Below are 24830 nucleotides of genomic sequence, written 5' to 3'. Positions count from 1 at the left end.
CCCTCCTGTCAGTGCCTGGCTCAAAGATTTCTTTCTCATATAACCAAAGGAGATAGAGTCATGACAAAAAATTGAGATTTTCTAAAGAACTATAATCTATAAACATACTAGGCTAGTAAATTTCATAGATTAAAACTGTTTCAAAATCAAATAATAGATAATTCAAATGGTATTTATACCATGCTAGAACACAAAGGGAGGAAATCTTGTAAGACCTTTTCATAAAGTAAGTATAAACTAGCCTTAGTATTATATCACACACACACACACACAACACACACACACACACACACACACACACACACACAACTTTAGGCCTAAATGGTGAACTTCTGAATATTTAATATCATAAATAATCCATGTGCTATTGTATATTTATTTTAAGTCTATGTAAACAAAGCGTTTTTCTGGAAATGTTAATGAACAACCAAATAATAGTCTACTAATGAACCTCACTACACCTGGGATGTGACATAGATGGAATTTCTGTCTCTCATGCTTGAGATAATGGATTCAGTTTCCAGCATGGAATAAAAAATTTTCAAAGGATATTTATATTACAGAATGCTATAATCTATAACAATGAAATGGCACTTGTTATATAAGCAACCCTTCATCATACTCGAGCAATCCCTCTTAAATAAAACAAGAAACAAAATCAGTAAAATCAGAATATAAGCTGGAAATATTATAATATGTATTAGATACATAATATAATATATAATAATACTGGAAGTATTATACATACCGACCATACTTATGTCACAGAAAAGTAATGTCCATTGAATAAATTTGCTTAGAGACAAGAACAATTTTTGCTAACATAATCAGTAGTCTGAATGGTTGAAAGTATTAACACAATACACAATTCCAAGAGAAGACATAAAACAAAGAATAGGTAAAAAGAAGACAGAATTATTGTTTATATGATCATATATCTAGAAAACCAAAGAAAAGTATCTAAAAATTTATCAAAAACAAGAATATTCTAATTGAAATACAGTACAAATAAATAAGAAGGTAATCAAAGGTCTGAATTACAGCAGCAGACCATAAGAGAAAACACTAAGCAACGTAAGCTTAACAAGAAATTAGTTTACTTTATAAGACTTTAGATTTTTTGTTCTAAAGGACAACAATAACAACTTAATAGATAATCCTTTACTCGGATAAGATTCAATATGATAAAGTTGATACTTTCACAGCAATATTATAGCAGAAAATAGTCTAAGATGAATTTAATAAAACTAAAGTCAGCCATAAAGTCAAGGCATGTGCCTAGGATCATCGAGCAGAGAAAGTTAGAGTTACAGTATAAACTCAAATTACATCAGCACATATTTAGTGTATTTCTACAGGTACAGAAATTCTCAAAGCCTGTGCATCTACCCACTACCACACATAGGAACCCTGTTAATAATGATTAAAGAGGACTCAGGAGCTGGCAGCTATTATTCATGTTCATCTAAATTATAGAGACCATTCTGACCCTAAAAGGCCTTACTTATTAAACAAAATTGATAAAACCTAGAAACATCTAACCTGAAATAGTATTACTTTTTCAATACAGATGAATTAAAACACCACGGGACAAGTATGGAAGGTCTGTAAACGCATTTCTGTGAGAAATGAAAGTCTGTGGATTTCATGAGGTATTTCAACAGCATGGTATCATAATCCTCTGACAAGTGGTAAAGGTGGTGTCCAAAGGGAAATTCTCCCTTAGGCTGGGGGACTCCTTCTTTTCTAAGATACATGAAAAAACTATAAAAATACACATCTAACCTGAGACATTTTGTATTTTTGTTTAAAAAGAAAGGTGGTGGCAGGGTCTCTTAACACTTGAACACATGGGTGGTGATGGTGCATGCCTTTAATCTCAGCACTCGGGAGGCAGAGGCAGGCGGATCTCTGTGAGTTCAAGGACAGCCTGGTCTACCGGACTGTTACACAGAGAAACCTTGTCTCATAAAAAAAAAAAAAAAAAAGTGAAAAACTTGAACATAGCCTATCAAATGGAATCAGCTATAGAACAGGTAACAAACCAAGTCCCAAGCTCATATTTGGATGGATTACTCACACAGAGAAAATTACCTCTACTGAATGAGAAAAAAGATCAAAGTAAAGCTCAAATGTGAACAGGACAGTAAACTATTAAGACTTTTTTTTTTTTTTTTTTTTTAGCTAAATAAGATTAAGAAAAAAGAAAATTTAAGTTACTAACAAAACTGGAGGGGCATGACTTCTAGTACTTTATCTTTTTCATTCATCTTTTTTTGATATTGATTTTATGTTCACACTGGAATGTTTGCAAGTTTTAAATTAAAATAAGTAACTCTATGCTCCAAAAAGTCTATAAAAATTGTATGAAGTGGTTATACACTGCACATCAGTATACTGGATTAGGAGACAGTAAAGATTCAAACCTTCACAAACAAACTATAGCTTAGAACTATAAAGAAAGTATTTTCCTGCTCATACAACAAGGATAAGGTCAGTAAGAAGTTCATGTTTGTCCCGTCAGTCAGTGATCCAGATGGATGGAGTAGCAATGGACACTGGCACTTTCCCTTGTCAGAAAATATATACTACCTCTTTAAAGCCAGCAGCCATAATCATTATTATACCTGGGAAATCACAGGAAACACATCTGATTAGTGCTGCAGACTCTCTTCATTATTTGTCTACTTTACTAACATATACATATACACATGTGCTCCACATTTACAAACACAGATTTAAAATAAGATGAGAGATTATACTTCATACTATGGGCAAAGGCAGAAAAATTGTTCCTATTGCTTGACTATAATAACCTTAACTCTACATTAATTAAAATATTTAGATTTAGTTATTTTTATTTTATATGTATGAGTATTATGTCTACATGTGTGTCTTTGCACCACGTGTGCACTTAGTGCCTGCAAATGTCAGAAAAGGGTGTTAGGTCCCCTGAAACTGTAGTTACAGATGGTTGTGAGTCACCAACTGAGTGCTGGGAATTGAACCTGAGCCCTCTGCAAGAACAAGCGAATCATCTGCTGAATCATCTTTCTAGACCTCAAGTTAAATTTTAAAAGGCTATAATTTTTCTTTAAAAAGCATTATGCTTTCAAGGCTAAAGAAAAAAGTTTCAAAAAATTTTGCAAATGTTTTTTAGTTCTTCTTTCTACTAAGCTAGACAAATTAAACTAATAAACTGGCAACGACCTATTTCTCCAGTGGCTTTCAAAATCAGTAAGCCTTATCTTTTAATACTCAGAGTGACTATGTGATCAGGACACTCACATGTCAACTTTATAAAAAAAAGGACACAAATGTGTGGATCACATAGTAGTCAATTCAATGAGCTGTGTGTTTTGTTTTCTTTTAGTAAGGGTCCCACTATGTAACCCAGGATGACCTCAAACCTGCAGTCCTCCTGCCCCAGGCTCCCAAACATCAGGATTACACACACATAGTACCCAAACTAGCACAAAGGATTACAAGTTTTTTCTTCTAAAAAAAAAAAAAATCTAAGAAATTTTTCAAATAGAAAAGTTAAAAATTGGTATGGTTCAGAGTGGTACTTCCTTCCCAAGCAGAATACTAGGGGTTCAATCTCAACCAAAGCAACCCCTCCTCTCCCACATACTCATATACATACATTGTGGGGGGAATTCAATGGCTCATAAAGCTCACAGATTCCTATACAAGACTCTTCTACATTTACTTTACCACATATGTATCCATCTATCCAGCAAACCTTATTTTTAATTCATTTCAAAGTAGACAGTATTATACTTAACCTAGAAACAGCTCAGAGTTCAGTGTGTTTCTGTAGTCTCTATTTTTAAGGTTAACAATCATATGGTAAAACATACATGCACATTAGAATAAACTGACAAATGTATTCACATCTAAACTTAAATATCTACACAGATGCACAATACTCAATTCATATGAGCAGAATACTATTGTGGTTGTGAGAGGCTAGAGGCAAAGACTGGAACAATACTGAACCAAAGGGCATCAAATCTCAATAAAGAAAAATGATTTCAAGAAATAAGTTGTTTCATAGTGACTATAATTAATAACATACTGCGTATATAGTCGTGCATTGCATAACGACATTTCAGTAAATTTAGGAGGACCCATACAACAGGGATCCATAAAATTATTAATAGGATTGAAAACATTCTCATTGCCTAGTCATAGTGCTTTTAACATGGTCACATAATATACTTCACATTTATGGTGATGTTGGTGAAAACAAATACTACACTGTCCTGAGCTATATAAACACACAGTGTATGTAATTATGTTCCATATGTTATAATTGATAATAGACAATTACTTACATACCTAAAAATACTATGCTTTATCATCAGAGCATATACTTGCACATAAAAAAAAGTCTACTGTAAAACAGCACACTGTTCCATCAACCTCAGCCTCAAACACCTCTTCACTAAGAAGTAATAGGCCAGCAATTGGCTAATACCATTTTGATTTGCATTCACTTTAAACACACAATGATGATATTGTATAATGACACATTTCTTAGAATGTGTCTTTGCTGTTTGTTAAATGATGTATGTACAAAACAAAAAATGCAAATACTAAACTATAAGTGTTGTTAGTATCCAAAGAAGTTATGAGAATGTATATATTTAAAGGTCCACACAATTTTTGAATTAATAATTTCTCTCTAACCATTAATTATCATGTAATTAAAACATAGCAATACAAAAGGAAGAAATTATTACAAATGCCCTTTTACAAAGGGAAGGCAAATATTTAATATCTATAGCAAGATGAGTACATACTATCTACCCAACTGACATCAAACTAAAAAATTACTCCCATAGGAGTTCAAGAATCAATCCATGAAGAATAGATATAGCACTAAAAGTAATTTTGTATGTTCCTCTCCTGTATCTTCAATTAAACTTATAAATGCTTCAGGGGCAGGAGCATTTCTTGGGCATGTGAGGCAAACACTAGATTAAATGCTATACAAATCAGTGGCTGTTGGAGAACAAGTGAAGAAAAACCAAAAGCCTAAGAAGCAGGCCAATCTGGGCTCGAATCTGTTCAAACCTAACCATCTGTGTAACCTTGTATCCATTAGCTAAGTTTTGTAAGCCTTCAATTCATTATCTAAGAATTAAGGCTTACATTTCACTTTCCTTCAAAGTCAAATTTCAAATAAACGACCTATATCCAGACCCAGGCATGGCAAGCTCACCTTCTGCACTCCAAGATTTATAGGAAATTCACCCTATTCTAGACATACACAGGGTGAAAGGACCCTCAGGGACAAAGCACATGCATACCACAAGCCTATCCCTGTTGTAGGGAGATATATATGGGCCTATTTAGAACTAAACAACAGGAAGCCTGACCTCCACAGTCTGAAAAGACCTTTATGGACAGAATTTAATTGTGAGGATGGTGGGGGGGGGGGGTATTCAAAATTTCTATAAACGTAAAAAGGCATTTCAAATGACAGAACATAGTATGGGACAAGAAGAGAATAGTTTAGACTTTGGATAGGTTTGGCCCTTATGAACATATTCTCCCATATAACTCTGAGGTATCCAAGAATTTCCAGTTCAAACTTAACTTTCTGGTCCCTATGAAAATTTATTTGTCAAAGTTGGATGAGCTGTATCTTATGTAACTATATAATATATACATATGAATGGGTGTTCGTATTTGCTAAAGACCCTGAAAAGTATTAAAAGTTGTTTTCCTACAGCTAGTGTTAATAACCTAGTGTGTTTATAGCATTTGCCACACTTAAGTATCATTTCATTGTATAACAATGCATTAGGTTTCAATATACCAACTGTGCAGATAAAGAGACATGTAAGAAACTTAGGCAGAACTTTTGTCTTTGCCTCTACACTACTCTCTACTTCCAAATATCTTGGCACTCTACCCAGCCATAACATTAATTCTATACTCTCTACGACAACATGCCCTTAATCCCTAGATCCTTATAGTCTCTGTGACTTCTCTTTGGCATCAGTCACTAATCTTTCTTAGAAATGTTTTCTCTTTTGGCTTCTAGGACTATACTATCCAGCTCTTCTCTCTGCTTTTTGTTCTTAAGGGTGCTATTTTTCAGAGTTGTTTTAAAAGATAAATAAGATACTATTTTCTGGATAGTGTTAGTACAAAGCATATGTTTAATAAATGTAAGATTTTCTTGCCCTGGGGGAGATATAATCTAAAAAGAACAGCAACTATTATCAGCACCATGTCAGCTATTACACTAGGAAAGCCAGACATAATCTGTGTAAGAAATCTAGTTTTAATATGACTTAGTTGCATGGTCATGGGCAAGTCATTTTGCTTCTCTGAGTTTCTGCTTCTCATCTGAATTATATTGCAATGTTCTTGTGAAAATTAAACAAGAAACAGGTAATAAAACAAACAGTACATGGTACCTAGTTAGTAAATGTTTGCTCCCTCTACTTGTTTCCAAATAAATAAAACTAGTTCTGTCATCCTTTTGTGTGACTTCCCCAAACTATGTTCTGAGACACTCAACTTGTTGTCTCTTACCCTTTATACCTACACTCTTTCACAATTGTGAATCCAACTCTTCTAGAATATGGTTCTCAATCATCTCTATCCATATCTCCCTCTAATGTCTACCTCATATCTGTAAGGTGTGCAAATTCTTTCTTCTGAAAATCCCACTGCTTGTATATCAAATTTATCTTTTTCTTGCTAAAACAATAGAAAGCAAAAGATTGCAGCATTAAAAATGATGAAGCAGAGCTGATGGGATGGATGATAAAAAAGCAACTCATTTCAGTTTACAAGCTTGCCTAAAATAGTAACAACAAAACTGCTAAGTAGGGTTCTCATAGATCATGTCCAAAATGCTCTCTCCTGCATTTCCCTCATTCTTCAAACAAGAAACTGTAATTCTGTTAAAAACTATAAAGCCCCAAATGTAGCTAGAGTTTTCCTGCCTGGCCCACGGTCAGGGCAAATCTCTCTCACCCGCCAGTCCCACAGCCACTCAGACCCGATCAAGTAAACACAGAGACTTATATTAGTTACAAACTGTATGGCCGTGGCAGGCTTCTTGCTAACTGTTCTTATATCTTAAATTAATCCATTTCCATTAATCTATACCTTGCCACATGGCTCGTGGCTTACCGGGATCTTCCCATGCGGTTTGTCATGGTGGCGGCTGGCAGTGTCTCTATCTCAGCCTTCCACTTCCCAGAATTCTTCTCCTTGTCCCGCCTATACTTCCTGCCTAGCCAATGGCCAATCAGTGATTTATTTACTGACCAATCAGCAACACACTTGACATACAGACCATCCCACAGCACCCAAATGCTCTTATTCTGAATACCCTTACATTTATATATTTTTCCTAATCTAATACCTACTTACTATCTTCTATCCCTACCTGTATGACGTGTACTTTATGCCCAATAACAATCACGTATATTTCTAATATATTTCAGGATTTTCAAAAAACATTTAGTGAAGATATAGTCAAAACACAGATCAGGCCCTCTGAATGGGTCAGACAGTTGATTGGCTTGATCTGTTTGGGAGGCATTCAGGCAGTGGGACCGGGTCCTGTGCTCATTGCATGAGTTGGCTGTTTGAAACCTGGGGCCTATGCAGGGTCACTTGGCTCGGCCTGGGAGGAGGGGACTGGACCTGCCTGGACTGAGTCTACCAGGTTGATCTCAGTCGGCGGGGGAGGCTTTGCCCTGGAGGAGGTGCGAATGGGGGGTGGGCTGGGGGGAATGTGAGGGGGGCGGGAGGGGGGAGAACAAGGGAATCCATGGCTGATATGTAGAACTGAATTGTATTGTAAAATAAAAAAAATATATATATATATATATATAATTGAATGAATACTGTGAATGTAATCTATGAATACCACAAATGTGATTAATATCATGAGTAATTAATGAATATCATGAGTGTAATTTTTAAAAAAAAATTTTAAAAAAAGCAAAAAACAACAACAAAAAAAGGAAACCCTGCCTTGAAGAAAAAATTAAATAAAAAAGAATTTTGACTTAAAAAAAAAAAACAACACAGATCATAATAAGTAAAGATGTTTAGATACTTTTTTCTGACATGAGAGAAAATGTTCAACTCAAAAGGCTAGGGATTCTTTTAAAATAGGGAAAATAAGAAAATGGAAAATTTTCTATTTCACTGGTTTTAGTCTTGTCTTTATAACAGGAAAATAATCTTTCAACATAATTCATGTTGCTAATACTCTAGAAGCTATTTTTCAAGACCTGTGCAAACTTTTCTTCAAAAAAATAAATTTTCTAAAATGCTTCCTACTCATTATCTTCATTTTATTATAGAACTACCATTTTATTATAAAACAATTCTTAAAATGACAGTATGCCTCTAAAATCATATAATACAGACTAAATTTACTTACTAAATATTAAATAACTTAAAAACTTCTATATCTAACTGACAAAAAATTATGAGGCAGCATATTTAAAACAAGGGCTTCTGCTTTGGTTGGCTTTATTTCATATCCAGGATAATTTAATCACATTCGAGTTTCAAAATCAAAGAACTAGTTTTGATTTGCTCATCTTACTTGAGTTGCTTTATCTTTCATGCATGAAGGGTAGTGAACATGAGGGTCCCGTGGCCACTGTCCTGTGAGGTAAGGTCCTGTTATCGCATCCAAGGAAGAGGTTCGCCTTATTGTACTAGAGGTTCGAATTTGCTGAGATTTTGGTCTGTCTGCTAAAAAAGTGAAAAAAAAATTAAATTAGATGTTAGAGCATATTTTTAAATTAATAAACTTCAGAGCTTGTAAATGTCTTTTCATCACTTTTTCTAGTAACATACAAACTCTAATAGCCCTCTTGTATGAGCTGATGAAAGTTATGAACCCTTTTCTAAGGAAATATATTCATGTATATACATAAAAAAAACATCTGTAAGATTTTCACAGATTTGAAAACCCAATCATTTTAGGGATCTGTAAGAAAATCTACATATCATCTCTACTGTAACTTTAATTAAGATTCCATCAGGCCTCACAAGCTGCCACTTTTGTTTGTAAATGCCATCTCTGCATTCATTTCAACTGAATCTTACACTGGCTCCTTGGTTACCATTGCTAAAACTAATTCCACAGTTATCATCTACTTATGACATGAAAGATTTCCACAATTTGGTTCTCATTTATCTCAGTGTTTATCACCTTGCTACTCTTCCACATGCCTATTCTACAGTCATTTGAATAATTTGTATTTTTCCCAAAAGTAGAATGTGTCTGTCTCTGAAGCCTCTATTTCCTCAGCCTATAATTCTGTCCTTCCAAGTTTATCTGACAAACTCACTGATTATTCTCTAAGACCAGTTTAGATGTCAGTCATCAGACCGGTACTGTGAAAGCTTGCTCAACATCCTTTTGTCTCCTTCCTTCTCTAGTTAAGAAATCCTCAATCCCTTCTGCTTTCATGGTACCCTAAGTTTGTCTTTCTCTCCCACCAGAACATAATTTCAGATACTACAGACTGAAAGGAAGCTCATGTTTAATAGTTAATGAACTGATTTATGACCACATAAATAATATTCACAAAGAACTTCGTATTTTAATTCAACATCCTTATTTGTAGATGAAGAATTCAAAGCAGTAAAGGGTATTCATTGTGTAATGAAGTAGAGCAGGGTGAAAGATACATGGTGAAAGGGACTGAGAGATCTCTGAACATTCTATATAGTTCCATCAATCTCTCCCACAATTTCACTCTCTTCCCCATTCAGGTACCTTAAGTATCTACTGAAAATCAACATTACTACATGAAACACCTAACATATAAAGAAATTAGATTTTCCATGTATCTACCCCAAATACCTTATACTATCAATATGTTCTTATAATAAAGTCCATGGGACTGGGAACCAATAAAGTTCCCAAGACTCAGTCTTTACAGTTCTGTTTTAAATCAGGCATCGTACTACCCATATTACTAAAGATCAGGAAAAATATTTTAATTTGTCACTGTCATTTAGGTATCTTCTTGAAACCAGAATGCACTATTAGTTTATCAAAACAGAGAGAGAAAAAGTACTATGGATCCTGATGTTATATTATCTAGGCACTATCTTAGAAATGTAGCTTTTGTTTGACCTAAGAATTATTAGAGAAAATCTGAAAATTACCAAATTCCCTCTTTATTTTTATTACTTAATTAAAGTTTACTGTGCATAAAAGGCAGAAAACCTAATGTCTATTTCTACTATTAGGAATCGCATGTAATTTTCTTTGTGGAAAAAAAAGCATGATTGTGGTGGTATTGTGTTCCCCAAAATATTGTGCACGCTAATAAACTTATCTGGGGTCAGAGAACAGAACAGCCACAATATTAAACATAGAGGATAGGCAGTGGCAGCACAGGCCTTTAATCCTAGCATTCCAGAGGCAGAAATCCCTCTGGATCTCTGTGAGTTCAAGGTCACATTGGAAACAGCAAGGCATGGTGACTCACGCCTTTAATCCCAGAAAGTGAGCCTTTAATCCCAGGGAGTGATGGCAGAAAGCAGAAAGATATATAAGGCGTGAGGACCAGAAACTAGAAGCTTTTAGCTGGTTAAGCTTCAGGCTTTCGAGCAGCAGTTCAGCTGAGACCTATTCTGGATGAGGACTCAGAGGCTTCTAGTCTGAGGAAACAGGATCAGCTGAGGAACTGTTGAGGTGAGGAAGCTGTGGCTTGTTCTGCTTCTCTGATCTTCCAGCGTTCACCCCAATAACTGGCCTCAGGTTTGATTTTATTGATAAGAATTTTTAAGATTCATGCTACACGCCGGGCGGTGGTGGCGCACGCCTTTAATCCCAGCACTCAGGAGACAGAGCCAGGCGGATCTCTGTGAGTTTGAGGCCAGCCTGGGCTACCAAGTGAGTTCCAGGAAAAGGTGCAAAGCTACACAGAGAAACCCTGTCTCGAAAAACCAAAAGATTCATGCTACACATGATTAATTTTCCTGAGTAATAAAAAAAACATACATTTTGGCTTTAGAATACAACTTAATTGAATTAAATAAAAACTTAAGAGTAAAGAGTTAGCCACTTGATGTGATACTTAGAAAGGTTATCTAATATGTCAACTACTGAGTTCTAAAAATTTTCTTTTTTTGGAAAAAATTCACATTTATATTTTTATTCTTTACAATTTGATACATGTCAGTGTGTAACATCATCATTACTTATAGGCATTGTAATTAACATCTGTCTTACTTACTACTTTTTACTTTTAAATACTATCAAGCTAAATATTATGGTTCCCAACTGCTTTCTATATAATTTGCCTTATATGTTTATTCTCAAGATTATCTAATCAAATGTAATGGGTATGTTTTATACAAACTATCTAATCCTACTTTTTACTGTAAAAAGTGAGTTTACCGCTCTTGTCATAGCTTATACTGTATTTTTTCCTAGTTTGTAATATTTCCTTCCTACTTGCTTTTTGTTTTACTATTTTTCTCCTTGTCCCTTTCTTACTACCTCTTAATTCTTTCCAGTATTTTTCCCAGTTTATAAAAGCAATATATACTAATTTTATAAACTGTGAAAACGAAATTAATGTATACCTTAAAATTTGATTTGTCATGCCCTTCTAAAGGTTTTTAAAAGTTACTTTATACTTCATCTACCAAAAAGAAACAGGATAAAAGCAATTACTCCTTGAATGACAGAGCCAATAATAAAAAGGACAATGAAACTAAAAAGCCATTAGTAGTGAAAAACATAACCTCTACTTAATCTACTCTAAGCTATTTAAAAATTGTATGTAGCCTATATGCTTTTAAAACTCTTTGTAAGCTGAGTATGTAGATCATTTGATCAGTACAAGACCCTGGGGTTCAGTACCTATCACCATTAAAAAGTAAAAATTAAAAAATCCTCCTAGCCAGACATGCAGGTGTGGTGGAACACACCTTTGATCCTAGCACTCAGGAAGCAGAGACAGGTGGAGCTCTGTGAGTTCAAGACCAGCCTGCTTTATACATCGAGTTCTAGGACAGCCAGGACTATATAATGAGACCCTGTCTCAGGAAAAGACAAAAACAAAACAAAACAAATACACAAAAAAACAGCAAGAACAACAAAAAATTCTCCTAATCTTACAGTAAATAAATACAGATTTTTAAAAAATTTAGTGTGAACATGTGCTCAGATGTATGTCATGCATGTAGAGATCACAGGCTGGTAGGGAGTGTCTTCCTAGCTGACAACGACAGTAATCTTCCATGAAATGATCAGCCATAATAGCCCCACTTATCAAATACAATGAAGCTCTTCCATTACCAGAGCATTTATCGTAAATAGTACAACTGTATCAACAAACTCATCTGTTCATATTGTCTAAACTTCCAATGTTGGGGTTTTGACTGCTTCAAAATCTAAGCCTAGATGCCCTGAGACTTTTATTGATTTCTATATATTTCCTACCAATTACAGTTTTACATTTTAGCACAATAAATTCAACTGCAAGAGTAATACAACAGAATATCCAATTAACTTGCTCCCAACTTTTGTTTTGTTTTGTTTTGTTTTTAATTTTTTTATTTAGTGGCAATTACTGAAGACTAGCGATTTTGAAAATCTGGTATCTTAAGATAATAATCTCCAGTGGAAAGTTAAAAAAGTGGAATTTCTACCAAAAAAAAAAGTTTGAGAATGTTAGAAACTTTAAGAACTTTAGCTCTAGGGTAATATGATACAAGTCACGATATCCTGCAAACTACACTTAGCAAGTAGTAAAGATGTCTTATTTCTAAACATCATGCATAATGTAAAGCATACAATACATGAAGTGCTTCCATTCTTTATTGTACTTTAACACACTTCAGTCTGGTTACCATATATTCAGTTCGGTCTATATGAGCAAATAAAAACTGTCAATTCTCTATGTTTAGACATCAGCCAAAGCTTCCCATTTATAATGACACAAGCAAAGTGTAAACATAAATCATTTATATTTAGATCTTTAAATCGAGCTATCATTCCTTGAAGTATTGTATAGATAGTAATTCTATGAAACAGCTGTCACAACAGCACCAATAAGAACCAACTACTTTATCCTTAATTCAAGAACCCCATTATTACAACTGCAAAGAATCCTAAAAGTATTCAGCAACATGATTAAGAAAACTAAGCACTAACATTGTTATTTTCTGTACAGAAATCATATTAGCATTTTAATACAAATATTGAATTAATAATACTAGCCAACAGAAACAGTAGTGCATCATCTGTTATCCCAGTAATATAACCTAACATGGAAACAGGAAGCAGAAAAAGGAACACCAAAAACTCTCATGGCAGCTAGCATAACATATGTAACAAAGAAGTGACCTTTCTCAAACAAGGGAGAAACGCAAACTAACACCTGAGTTGTCCTCAGACCTTCACAGAAATGCCTTGGCACACATACATGCCCAAACACAAAATCTATTTTTGTTTTTCACCAAGCATGATCTGCCTATTAATACTAATACTCAGAGGCTGAAGCAGCAGGATCCTGAAGTCAACACTAGCCTGAGACACATAGCAAAACCCTGTCTAGGAGAATTTGGTAGAAGGAATCAACACTTTAAATGAACTAACTATTCAGGGTACCAGGTCACCCAAATTCTACAATAGCTCAAGAGCTGATGGCTGGAAAACTGGAACTAAATCTTTAGGATCCAGGTGCTCAAATACACACACACACACACACACACACACACACACACACACACACAAAAAAAAAAATAAATAAAAATAAATAAATAAATAAATAAATATATAAGTATACATAGAAGCTTGACTCAAGAAAACATCCTGCTACATAAAGGGCAACCAGTTCTTTGAAATTTGCAATAAGCTAAACTTCTAGATCTAACTAAATTTAATAACCAGTCTGTTCCTTCAAAAAAGGCACCTTCCAAACTAAGTACTAGCCATACAGCAAATTTTAAATTTTAAATAAAGAGCTCAGGTAAACATTAGGAAGATAAAAGCTGAATAAAGATTTGGATAACACTAAAAATGTTTTAGAAAGCATATAAAAACATGTTTTAGTTTATACACACACACACACACACACACACACACACACACACACACATTTATTTACTCACATAAAGAAGTTTAATTGGAGTTACTCTACACAAGAGATAATGCTCCTCCCAGAAGCTTTATGTTATCAGTTGCAAACCCCAATGCAAGGTACAGATACATCATGTTGGTGGTCATGGGTAACCCAAAGATGCCTACACCTACACACACACACACACACACACACACACAAATACAGGCTACTATCCCTGCTCTCGGTTTAACACACACAACTTGCTAAGACACAATTGTTGAAGACATCACATATTTTGCTCACAGGACATGGAGAAATCAAGTGGGTACTAACCAGGAAGCTTCTTCCTTGCCAGATAGCTTTCATACTATCAGAAAGAGCTGATGTAGGTTGCTTGGAGGAAGTTAGCAAAAGCTTTACCCAACTGAGAACTTTGTGAACCACAATGACCATTGTGACAAAATATGCCCACGGGTGCAATAGTAACATGAGATGTTACAGTAGGAAACAACTGGTTTCTGATCAGATTTAAGACCCACTCCACAAAGGAAAAGCATTTCTGGTACCATTAAGCCAGCTAAGAACCCATTTTTGATGTGTTCACAGGCCCCAGTGGGTAAATCCACTACTATTATTTTGTTAAAAGGACACATTATCAAACTGTCCTGTAAATTCATGTCTCTATACCTATAGATTAGTGCAGCTATCAATCTTCATCCTAAGTTTCTTTGCACAGTGGGTGCTGGTTAATGCAGAAATTAACAATTGAGCTAGATGGCGGGAGTGCACGCCTTCAATCCCAGCACTCGGGAGGCAGAGCCAGGCGGATGTCTGTGATTTTGAGGCCAGCCTGGTCTACAGAGTGAGATCCAGGACAGGCACCAAAACTACACAGAGAAACCCTGTCTCGAAAAACCAATAAATAAATAAATAAATAAATAAATAAATAAATAAGTAAGTAAGTAAATAATAAACAACTGATCAATGTGCAGAGAGTAAATGTTCATGGAGATGTGACTGTTCATCACCACCCCCCACCAAGCTTCAAGGACCAAAGAAGAGAAGGCAGAAAGATTTTTAAGAGCAAGAGGTTAGGGAGAAAACAGTGTCTTCTAGACATGACAATATAACTGCATTCATGAACTCACATTAGCCATGGCTGCCTGCACAAGAGTAACCAAGTCAGCCAGGCAGTGGTTCCAGCACTAGGGAGGCAGAGGCAGAAGCAGGTAGATCTCTGAGTTCGAGGCCAGCCTGGCCTACAGAGTGAGTTCTAGGTCAGCCAGGGCTACATAGAGAAACCCTGTCTTGAAAAAAACGGAAGAAGAAGAAGCAGCAGAAGCAGAAGCAGACGGAGAAGGAGAAGGAGAAGGAAGAAGAAAGAAGAAGAAGGAGGAGGAGGAGAAGGGAGGAAGGAGGAGGAAGAAGAAGGAGGAGGAGGAGGAGGAAGAGGAGGAAGAAGAAGAAGAAGAAGAAGAAGAAGAAGAAGAAGAAGAAGAAGAAGAAGAAGAAGAAGAAGAAGAAGAAGTAGTAGTAGTAGTAGAAGCAGCAGCAGCAGGTCAATGTTCTAGCGTAGGAGAGGGAGGGGCTCATAAGTCCTCCCATTACCACCCTCCCCAGGAGCTACTGACAACTGATGGCTTCTTGGCAAGAATAATTATGTTTTCTTTAAACAAATGGACTATGGTTGGTCAACCATATTCCGGTGGAGGCCTCACACCCATGAGAATATTAACAGCACAAACAGTAGGTTTTTTTTTTTTTTTTTTAAAAAAAGATGAGACACAAGTTGAGGGCATAGGGAAATGAGGTGGACCTGCGAAGGGTTATTTAAACGGAGTTGGAAGTGAAGGTGATTGAAAAGAAAGAGGGAAAAAAGGTTGGAAGATTCAAGCACTTAAAGCATTTAGAGTGCAATGAAAGTTGACTGCAATAAAAGTCAGTTACTGAAAAACATAAGGCAGTCTCAAAAAGGCTATTAAACAGGCTTTCTATATAAGCAGAGTAGAACTTAGGTATTTAAGCAGGGTGAAACTTCAAACGTAATAGTTTAATTTTATTGAAGGATTTAATCATGACCCTAAAATTATAATACTGTATACTCATCTTATAAAACAACTTTTGCCCTTTAAAAAGTGTTTTATAACGTTTAACCTATTTTAATTTTCATAGAAATCAAAATAGCAAATGCATTGAGACAGCAAGACATTAGGTGGCTTGTCTCCAATTTCAAAATTTTCAAAATGATATACTTTTTAATCTGAGATTTGAAAAATAGCCATAAATGTATACAAGTAGGGAATGTGCTTGCCACTGTTTCACTACAGTTAAAGACAAAATCGATAAAGTTCCAGTTATAAATAGATTTAGCTTTAATATATTTGTAATGAGAGCTATTATCTTAGAAACTAGTTTTAAATATAGTTTATTATATATCATATGAATGTTAAATATTTAAATATTATCACCACCAAATTACATTTTTCTTGCCTTATATTTACAGAGAATGATTTTTAAAAGAAATTAAAATTGCATAACTGAGAATAAGAAAAAAAATGTGGACATAGGCATAGTACACAGCTTTAAACTTAGCATTTGGGAAGCAAGGGCAGGCGAATTTCTATGAGTTTGAGACCACCCTAGTCTACATAATGAGTTCCATGCCAGCTAAGGCTACATCATGAGACCATGTCTCAAAAAAAAAAAAAAAAAAAAAAAAAAAAAAAAACGTAGGAAGGAGATATGCATCTCTATCTAATCTGATGTATAATAATATTATCTAATATAATTAGGACTAGTTTAGTTTTCTAGTCAGCATGTTCTAGGCATTTTACCAGCATTCTATATTGGTCTGTCTTTCTTGGCACAAAAACAATGAAAAATTAGATCAATATATGAGCCACTGTCATAGTCCATTTTTGTTGCAACAACAGAATATTAGAAACAGGGTAATTTGTAAAGAAAAGAGGTTCACATGGGATCAAAGTTCATTATCAAGCTAGGAAATTCAAAGGCATGGTGCAAGCATGTGCTTGAGCCCTAGATGAAAATTACAACTGAGGGAGCATCACAAAAAGAGGATGAAGAAAAAGAGGATGCAGAATGAATATAAGAGCTAGACAATTGGATGGAGTGCTGTGAAAAGCTTTCTTCAGGACCTGACACATTGCACCCATTAATTCACAGCTGGTGTGGTTATCTTCAGAAGACCAAAATTTTAGCATAAAATTTTGAGGGGTATGCTCTCCAGGCCCCACCACTTACTGAGAAGCTCCTGGCATCTGATGGTTGCCAAAGGAAAGTAATTTTTCTGTGGAGGTGTGGTCACTAGGAGGTTTCTCGTGCTCCAGTATATGGACACATGGGCAACCCTGATTGGACATAGTAGGTTATTAAAAAAAAAAAAAAAAAAAAAAAAAAAGGAAGAAGTTGGGAGGGGGACATGATGAAAGAAATACAGGAAGGTGGGAGAGATGGGAGGGGTGGATATAATATTTCATTGTAAAAAATGTATGAAATTATCAAGAATAAAAAAAATTTTATTAGTGAAAACTATATCTGCATTCTTGTTATGTAAATCAGCAAGAATTAAAATAACAACCTTCCTGAGTCTTTTTTGAAAGAATCTACCTAGAAGAAATTGAACCTAAAGTATGCAAAGCAATTAAGGATGGATGGGATGTAGGAACCATTCAGCTAGACTCTTTGAAAAAGGAGAGCAAGAACATGTTCAAATAAATCAAACAAATACTGAACTACTGTAGAGTAAAATTAGTGACTACAGTATAGTAAAATTAGTGTTCTTCTTAACTATGTAAGCCTGAATTTCTGAATATGTGATTGTGTGATGACAAGTTCTTCTAAAGCCAGGCATATAGAGATAATAGCCTTATATATGTTTAATATATGTGTATATACACTTCTCATATTCAATTATACTTTCATTGTGTTGGATAGGTTTAAAAAATACGTTTCTGTTCAGTATAGAGAAGTAACTGAAATCTGAGCACCCACCTGCACTCTCGTAATACAATTTTGACCTATTCTTGCCTTCTAAAGCTGACGATCACAGAGTAAATTCCAAAGAACGTCTTAAGAGAAGCCTATAGTAAATACTATAAAGGGATCAAGAAATAGGAATCCAGGAGTCCCTTTAAGGGAAATGGTTGGTCAGAGGACTCACAGACTTAAAGATGGTGCTATATGACATAAACATCATGGAGTGAAGCCTGGAGAAGGGCCTTCTCCTTGCCATGGAAGAGGCTAAAAGGAACTCTGAAGGGACAGAGAATAATCCACCAGACATGTCAAAAAAGAAGAAGCTCTTTAAAATATTGTTTACACTTTATTCCGTGTGTGTGTGTGTGTGTGTGTGTGTGTGTGTGTGTGTGTACGGATGTCAGAGGAAAGCTTACAAGAGTTGGTTCTGTCCTTCTACCACATGGGTTTTGGGGATTAACTCACATTTCAGGCTTAATAACAAGTAGCTTTAATCACAGAACCATCTCATCTGCACCTCAAAACTTTTAAAGCTAGAAAAGAATTAACGAGCTCTATTAATATTATGGAAACTCTACAAAAGAACAATCAAATTATGTCAACTTTAAGATACAGTATGAGTGGATATAATGCTGTGGGATGTCTTTCTGTATGCTTTGAATATGTGTTGCTCCCATTGGCTACTAAATAAAGCTGCATTGGCCTCCCACAGGGCAGGATGGAGCCAGGTGAGAAAATCCAAGAGATAGTGAGAGGAGAAAGAAGAGTGGGAGGAGATGCCAGCCTGCCCATGAAGGAGCAACAAGATGCCAGCAGACTGGTAACACCATGGCCACATGGCAATATATAGATTAATAGGAATGGGTTAATTTAAGATGAAAGAACTAGCTAGTAAGAAGCTGAAGCCATAGGCCATACAGTTTGTAAATAATAAAAGCCTCTGTGTGTTTACTTGGGACCAAGGGGCTGTGGGATGCAGGTCAGAGAGATTCGTCCCAACCCCGGGGCCAGGTAGGACCAGATAAACTTCTGGCTACATTTGGTGCCCAACCTAATTGTGTCTCTCAGGCAAGTCGTGATACAGAGATGCTGCAGTGTGCGGGCCTGACCTATAGTATGGCAGGTTCATGGCATGTGGGCTTGATCCACAGCATGGTGGATTCCCACTGCTGTACACCAAGGTATCTCCAAGCCATGCAGTGCACTATATGGTGAATTTAGCTTTTGCTAGTACAGCCAAAAAATAGGTTTCTAGGCTACATGCTGCTTGTGGGAGGCATAGACCCATTGCTTCCCAGAGCTGGCAGTAAATGTATCTCCGCCATGTTGGGAAGCTGAGGCGTGCGGAGCCAGCAGCCAGGGCTGCTGCTTTGGTTCTAGGCACACTGCAGTTTAAATCAATGGTCAAAATCTGATTACAAATGCACATTAAGACAGAGCCAGATGGAATAAAACTCTAAACGATTTACAATATATGTAAAAATGTACGTAGGCTTGAAAGAGAAAAAAAGGAGTAACTATGAAGAAATAGTTTTTAAAAATAAAGTCTTTAAAGAGAATTAGAATAATGTAAAAGTTAAGCCACATAAAGATGAAAATTACACAAACAATCTGGGTACTGCAGATTATTATATTGTCTTTGGATTTTTAACTGGAAAGAGGCATTTGATTGTAAAGGCTACTAAGTTAAACCACTATATATATTCAATATGTATATTTTAAAGGTATTTTGACTTCAAAAATTATGTCTAAGGATATGTTGCTTTGGAAAAGAGGTTTTGCTTTTATTTCCACAGAAGATAAGAACCTATGGGATGCTTCCAGGTTAATACAGTTTGATCAACCAAGAACCCTTGAAGGGTCAATAAAGCCTCATAGACTACTACAGCCAAGATTTAACTATAATTCTTAATTTTCTCACGATCTCCGTAAGATTGCCAGTGCCCCCAACCAGCAGGAAGCTATGCCCAAAATCCCAAAATATTGTTTATGTTTATTTTTATTTAAAGGGGGATGATTATAAATGCAATCTCTTTCTAAAGAAGAAAAGGGATACTATAGATATGATAAGATGCAAGGGTAGATTACTGAATCTACTTTTAAACAGCAACAACTTGTTTGAAATGTTTTACACTGCTATGGATTTTAGTTTATTGATACAAAATTAAAGTTAATTTTGTGATACTGCATATATATTTCTACTCTTGTTTAAGGTATTATGTTTATGCAACTCATTTAAAATTATAATGTATAATGAAGTGTTGAGATGGGATAAGAACTGAACAAAGTGGAAGACCATTTAGCATATACACTAAAATCTTCGTGATTCCCAGATACTCTGGTAAACTTTGGTCTTATTTCTCTGAGGCTGCCATTACTTAAGATACCTATAAATTTTTTTAAAGATGATTTTTCAATATTTTAATCAGAAAGTATAGGTGCTTTGGTTGGTGATAGCTTGTAGATGAATTTCTAAATGGTCTTATTAAAAAAAACATGGAGCCAGATATGTGGGTGAAAACCTGGGAGAGATCAGGGAAATAGGGAAAGCCACAGCTAACCTTACCTCACTAATTCAGCAGCTTCCAAATGCCAGTTACTTCCCGTCTACCCATGTCTATATGCCTTGCTGTTCTGCCATCTGTTTTGCTCTCTCTGCCCAGCTACATCACTTCCTCTTTCTGCCCAGCTCTGATACTTCCTGTCTGTCTGTACAGACCTCCAGACCTCCATGGTTAACTAGTGCTGGAATTTAAGGCGTGTGCCACCACACCTGGCTCTGTTTCCAGTGTGGCCTTGAACACACGTGATCGTGCTTGCCAAGTGATAAGATTAAAGGTATGTGCTAACACTGCATGACTTCTGTATTGTGGCTAGCTTTTTCCTCTGATCTCCAGGCAAGGTTTATTTATTAAAGCACAAATAAAATATCACCACATTTCAGCACAAATAAAATATCACCACATAGCTAATTACTTCCAAATAAATATATTCCATCAAAGTCACATGATCAACTTGGTGGGGTGTCAGACCTACTGACAATACACAATGAGCTATATGTGCCTATTTAACAATCAAAGAAGAAAGAGTGGGACTATCAAGGAGAAATATCAAAGTAACTACAAAGACAATTGCTGGTTAACCATCTTGAAGCTCTAAAGTGTAATAATGTTGGTTAATGCTAGCTGCTACTACTTGAAAAACTGAGTGGCTTATCACAGTAACAGCCTAATTGTATCTTCCTGACTGACAGATGGCTTTCAGTATCATCATTCAGTGATTCAGACTTCCTTCATCTTACAGATCACCATTCCTCTAGGCCTCATCAGTCTTCTGCAGGAATCTCTGTATTCAGCTGGCAGCAAGAATAAGGAAGGTCAAACTAACATTTTTAAACTGAGGAGGATGAAAGTATCATATGCCATTTAGCTTGTTTAGTGTGAGGAGCAAGGCTATGAATTATAGTCTAGAAGTGGACATACAGGAGGAAATAACAGGATTTAGCAAAGACATAGAAATCTTTACAACAGAAAGGTCTGAATTATGTTTGGAGACAATCTGAATCAAATTTCAAAGTCAGTCTCACTAGACTATCATCACAATCATCTGTCACTGCAAAAAAATAATCTAACCTACTCAACACTAGGTTCCTAATAACTTTCTTGGTTATTTTCAAAAGTTTTATCCATCCCTAAGAGAAACTCACCATCATTGAGAATACTATAAATGAAATGTTTTTTCAAGAAGTTTCAAAAAAAATTGTTAGGATACATATGTAATTCCTCAATGTGATCTCTTTAAATAGGTTTGGAGGATGGTACACTTATCTCAAAGTTCTACAGGTTTACCAGAGAAATGTGGCATGTCATTTAAAACAGATTATGACTATACACGTGTGTCACATCTAATAGGGAAAAAAATTCTGTTGAGTAACATTAAAACAAAATATTGAGGTCAAATTTTCTGAGTAAGTTTAACAACAGATTTAACTATAAAACATTTTAAACTACTTTATGATTGTAGATATGTGCACATTTGCATCAAATACGCAGGTTAGAGGACAACTTTTAGGGGTCCATTATCCCCTTCCACCATGTGGGTCCAGAGGATAGAACTCAGATGAGGCAACTCAGATGAGGCTCAGGGGCAGGCACTTTTGCCTGCTGAGCCACCTCACTGGCCTACAGAACACCTTTCGGTAAGCTAAAACCTCTTGGTAAGCAAGGAATCCAGTGCTGTCATCTGTTCTAGGTTATAGGACTAGGAGCCATTTGGAGACTAGGGGTTCTGTTTTCAAATACCTACTATTAGCAATCTTACTGAAAGACCAGCACTTTCTATTCAAAAAGGACTATATTCATCATTCCCTCCTACTTTTTAAGAGAACATCCATTCTCTTAGTACTGTTTGTTCTCATCTAAGTAGCACAAGGGAAATAATGTAATTTAATTAAGTCATACAAATATAACAAGTCTCAATATCTTTTCAGAGGCACCTGCACTTAAGAAAAAAGTAACTGTCAACCAAAAAGAATCTTAGTAAAATTTCAAACAAGCTGATACAGTAACATTAAAACATTCAAATAGAGGAATATATTTGGCAGGCAGTGACATCCAAAAGTGACTAGTCTACTAGTCTACTACTTCCTACTCTAAAGAAAGTGACATTTTTAAGACCCCGTGTTCCTTAAATAGCTGCAACACAACAGAAATATGTGTATACAGTGCTTCAAAACCACAGAGGACTAACAATTATCCCCACCTGAAAAAGTTGAGACTATCTGAAGGACTACTTGCAAAGAATTCAGGAATTTTCAGCAAAAAAATGCACATAAATTAGAGAAAGATATTTCTGACAGAGACTATGAATTCAAAGAGTTACAAAAGAATACTAACATATCCTTAAGAAAACAAAACATTTTCTTAAAAACAGTGAATTCAATCTAGCAGGAACACAGGTACAAAATGGTTGTATTAAGATGCATGAGTCTTTTATGTCAAGCTAAACATGGTGAACTTTATTTCTTATTAACCTTATTAACTAAGAAACCAAAAGAAATCTTTTTATAAAAATCAATTTTTTTCTTCTAAAGATAGACTATACTTAATTGTAGTAAAATAGCAAAATAAAAGCCTAATGGCAGGGAAAGGCCTAAGAATACTAAGCAGTCTACAGTCTAACAGGAAATAATTGGGACCTATTAGAGGGCCTTCTAGACGTCTAAGAGGGAAGGGAAAAAAACTGATAGACTGAAGAGAATTCTGAGACTGAATAATATACAGCAATCAGAGGGAGAAATAAGATAGAAGCTTTAGGCTAGTACAAAGTAAAATCATCATAATCATCATCACCATCACCACCACCATCACCATCATCATCATCCATAACTGTACTCCACAGTGCCAACAAAGAAACCATCCATCTTCATTTCCACATCAAGTCCCTGACTTTAAACTTAAATCATTCAATATTCTGATCTTGATAACTACTCCTAAACTGTATCTCTGTACAAATGAATCATTAAAGCATAATTCAAATGTGCAACTATATATAGTCAAATTTTTGTTAAATCATTTTATTCTCTTAGTAGCATAAAATAATACTAGTCCACTTTTTCAAAGCATCTAAACTGAACATTAATTTCCATACTATAAGAGTTGTGGTGTAGCCTACTCTATGAAAACATACGTCTAAGAAAAAAAAGCACTAACCTTCAAAGACAGTTATATTTAAAAATATTTAGATTTTTAAGTTTGTAGAATATAGGGATGTCGGGTTTTTTTTGTTGTTGTTGTTGTTTTTGTTTTTCGAGACAGGGTTTCTCTGTGTAGCTTTGCGCCTTTCCTGGAACTCGCTCTGTAGCCCAGGCTGGCCTCGAACTCACAGACATCCGCCAGGCTCTGCCTCCCGAGTGCTGGGATTAAAGGCGTGCGCCGCCGCCGCCGCCGCCGCCGCCGCCGCCGCCGCCGCCGCCGCCGCCGCCGCCGCCGCCGCCGCCGCCGCCGCCGCCGCCGCCGCCACCACCTCCCGGCCGGATGTCGGTTTTAATCTGCTGTTAACAAACTCTACCTCTAAGAATAACTCTAGTCCACAGAAATGCCACACATACTTTCTGAAGATTTATTTTTGTGTATGGTGTGCTCATCTGCTTACAGTGGCCTTCAGAGGCCAGAAGAGGGGGGTCAGAATACCTGAAACTGGAGTTACAAGTGGTTGGGAGCCCTAGGACCTGGGTGCTAGGAATGGAACTCCAGTTCACCACAAGAGCACTAGGCACTCAACTTTTGAGCCATCTCACCAACCCCTATACTTTTTGTTTTAAATTCAGACAGGGTCTCTTGTTTTGACTGGCTTTAAGATCTCTATCCTCCCGCCTCAGTCTCTGGAGTACTAATATTACAGGCATACACCGTCATGCCTAGTACACTTTTCAAAGCTTGTTTCAGTTTTGAATGTAAAAACCAAAACAATTTTGAACTCACTAATTATGAAGAAAAGTATGATACATTTGTTTAGAAGAATAAACAGGCTAGAAAGACGGCTCAGTGGTCAGGAACACCTGAGTCTGATTTCCAATACCCACATGCCAGCTTAAAACTGTCTGCAACTCCAGTCTCAGGGAATCTGACAACCTCTTCTGGCCTCCATGGGCATCAGGCACTTGTGTGGTGCAGAGATATATACATGCAGGGCAAAACACCTATACACATAAAAAAATAATAAATTTTAAAAAGTAGTAAA

General features: G+C 35.9%; 1 protein-coding gene across 3 annotated transcripts in view; it reads right to left on the bottom strand.

The window, feature by feature from the left end:
• Positions 1-24830, bottom strand: part of Glcci1 (glucocorticoid induced 1) — a 156290-nt gene that overhangs the window by 42716 nt on the left and 88744 nt on the right. For all 3 annotated transcript variants that reach the window (XM_059257367.1, XM_059257365.1, XM_059257366.1), the window contains one exon: positions 8597-8748. In XM_059257367.1, the coding sequence (XP_059113350.1) occupies positions 8597-8617 (21 nt within the window). In that variant the 5' untranslated portion in view covers positions 8618-8748. The remainder of the gene's footprint in view (positions 1-8596; positions 8749-24830) is intronic.

This window comes from Peromyscus eremicus, chromosome 3 (assembly GCF_949786415.1).
Source record: "Peromyscus eremicus chromosome 3, PerEre_H2_v1, whole genome shotgun sequence".
NCBI classification, from domain to species: Eukaryota; Metazoa; Chordata; class Mammalia; order Rodentia; family Cricetidae; genus Peromyscus; species Peromyscus eremicus.
This window is presented reverse-complemented; position numbering and strand designations above follow the sequence as displayed.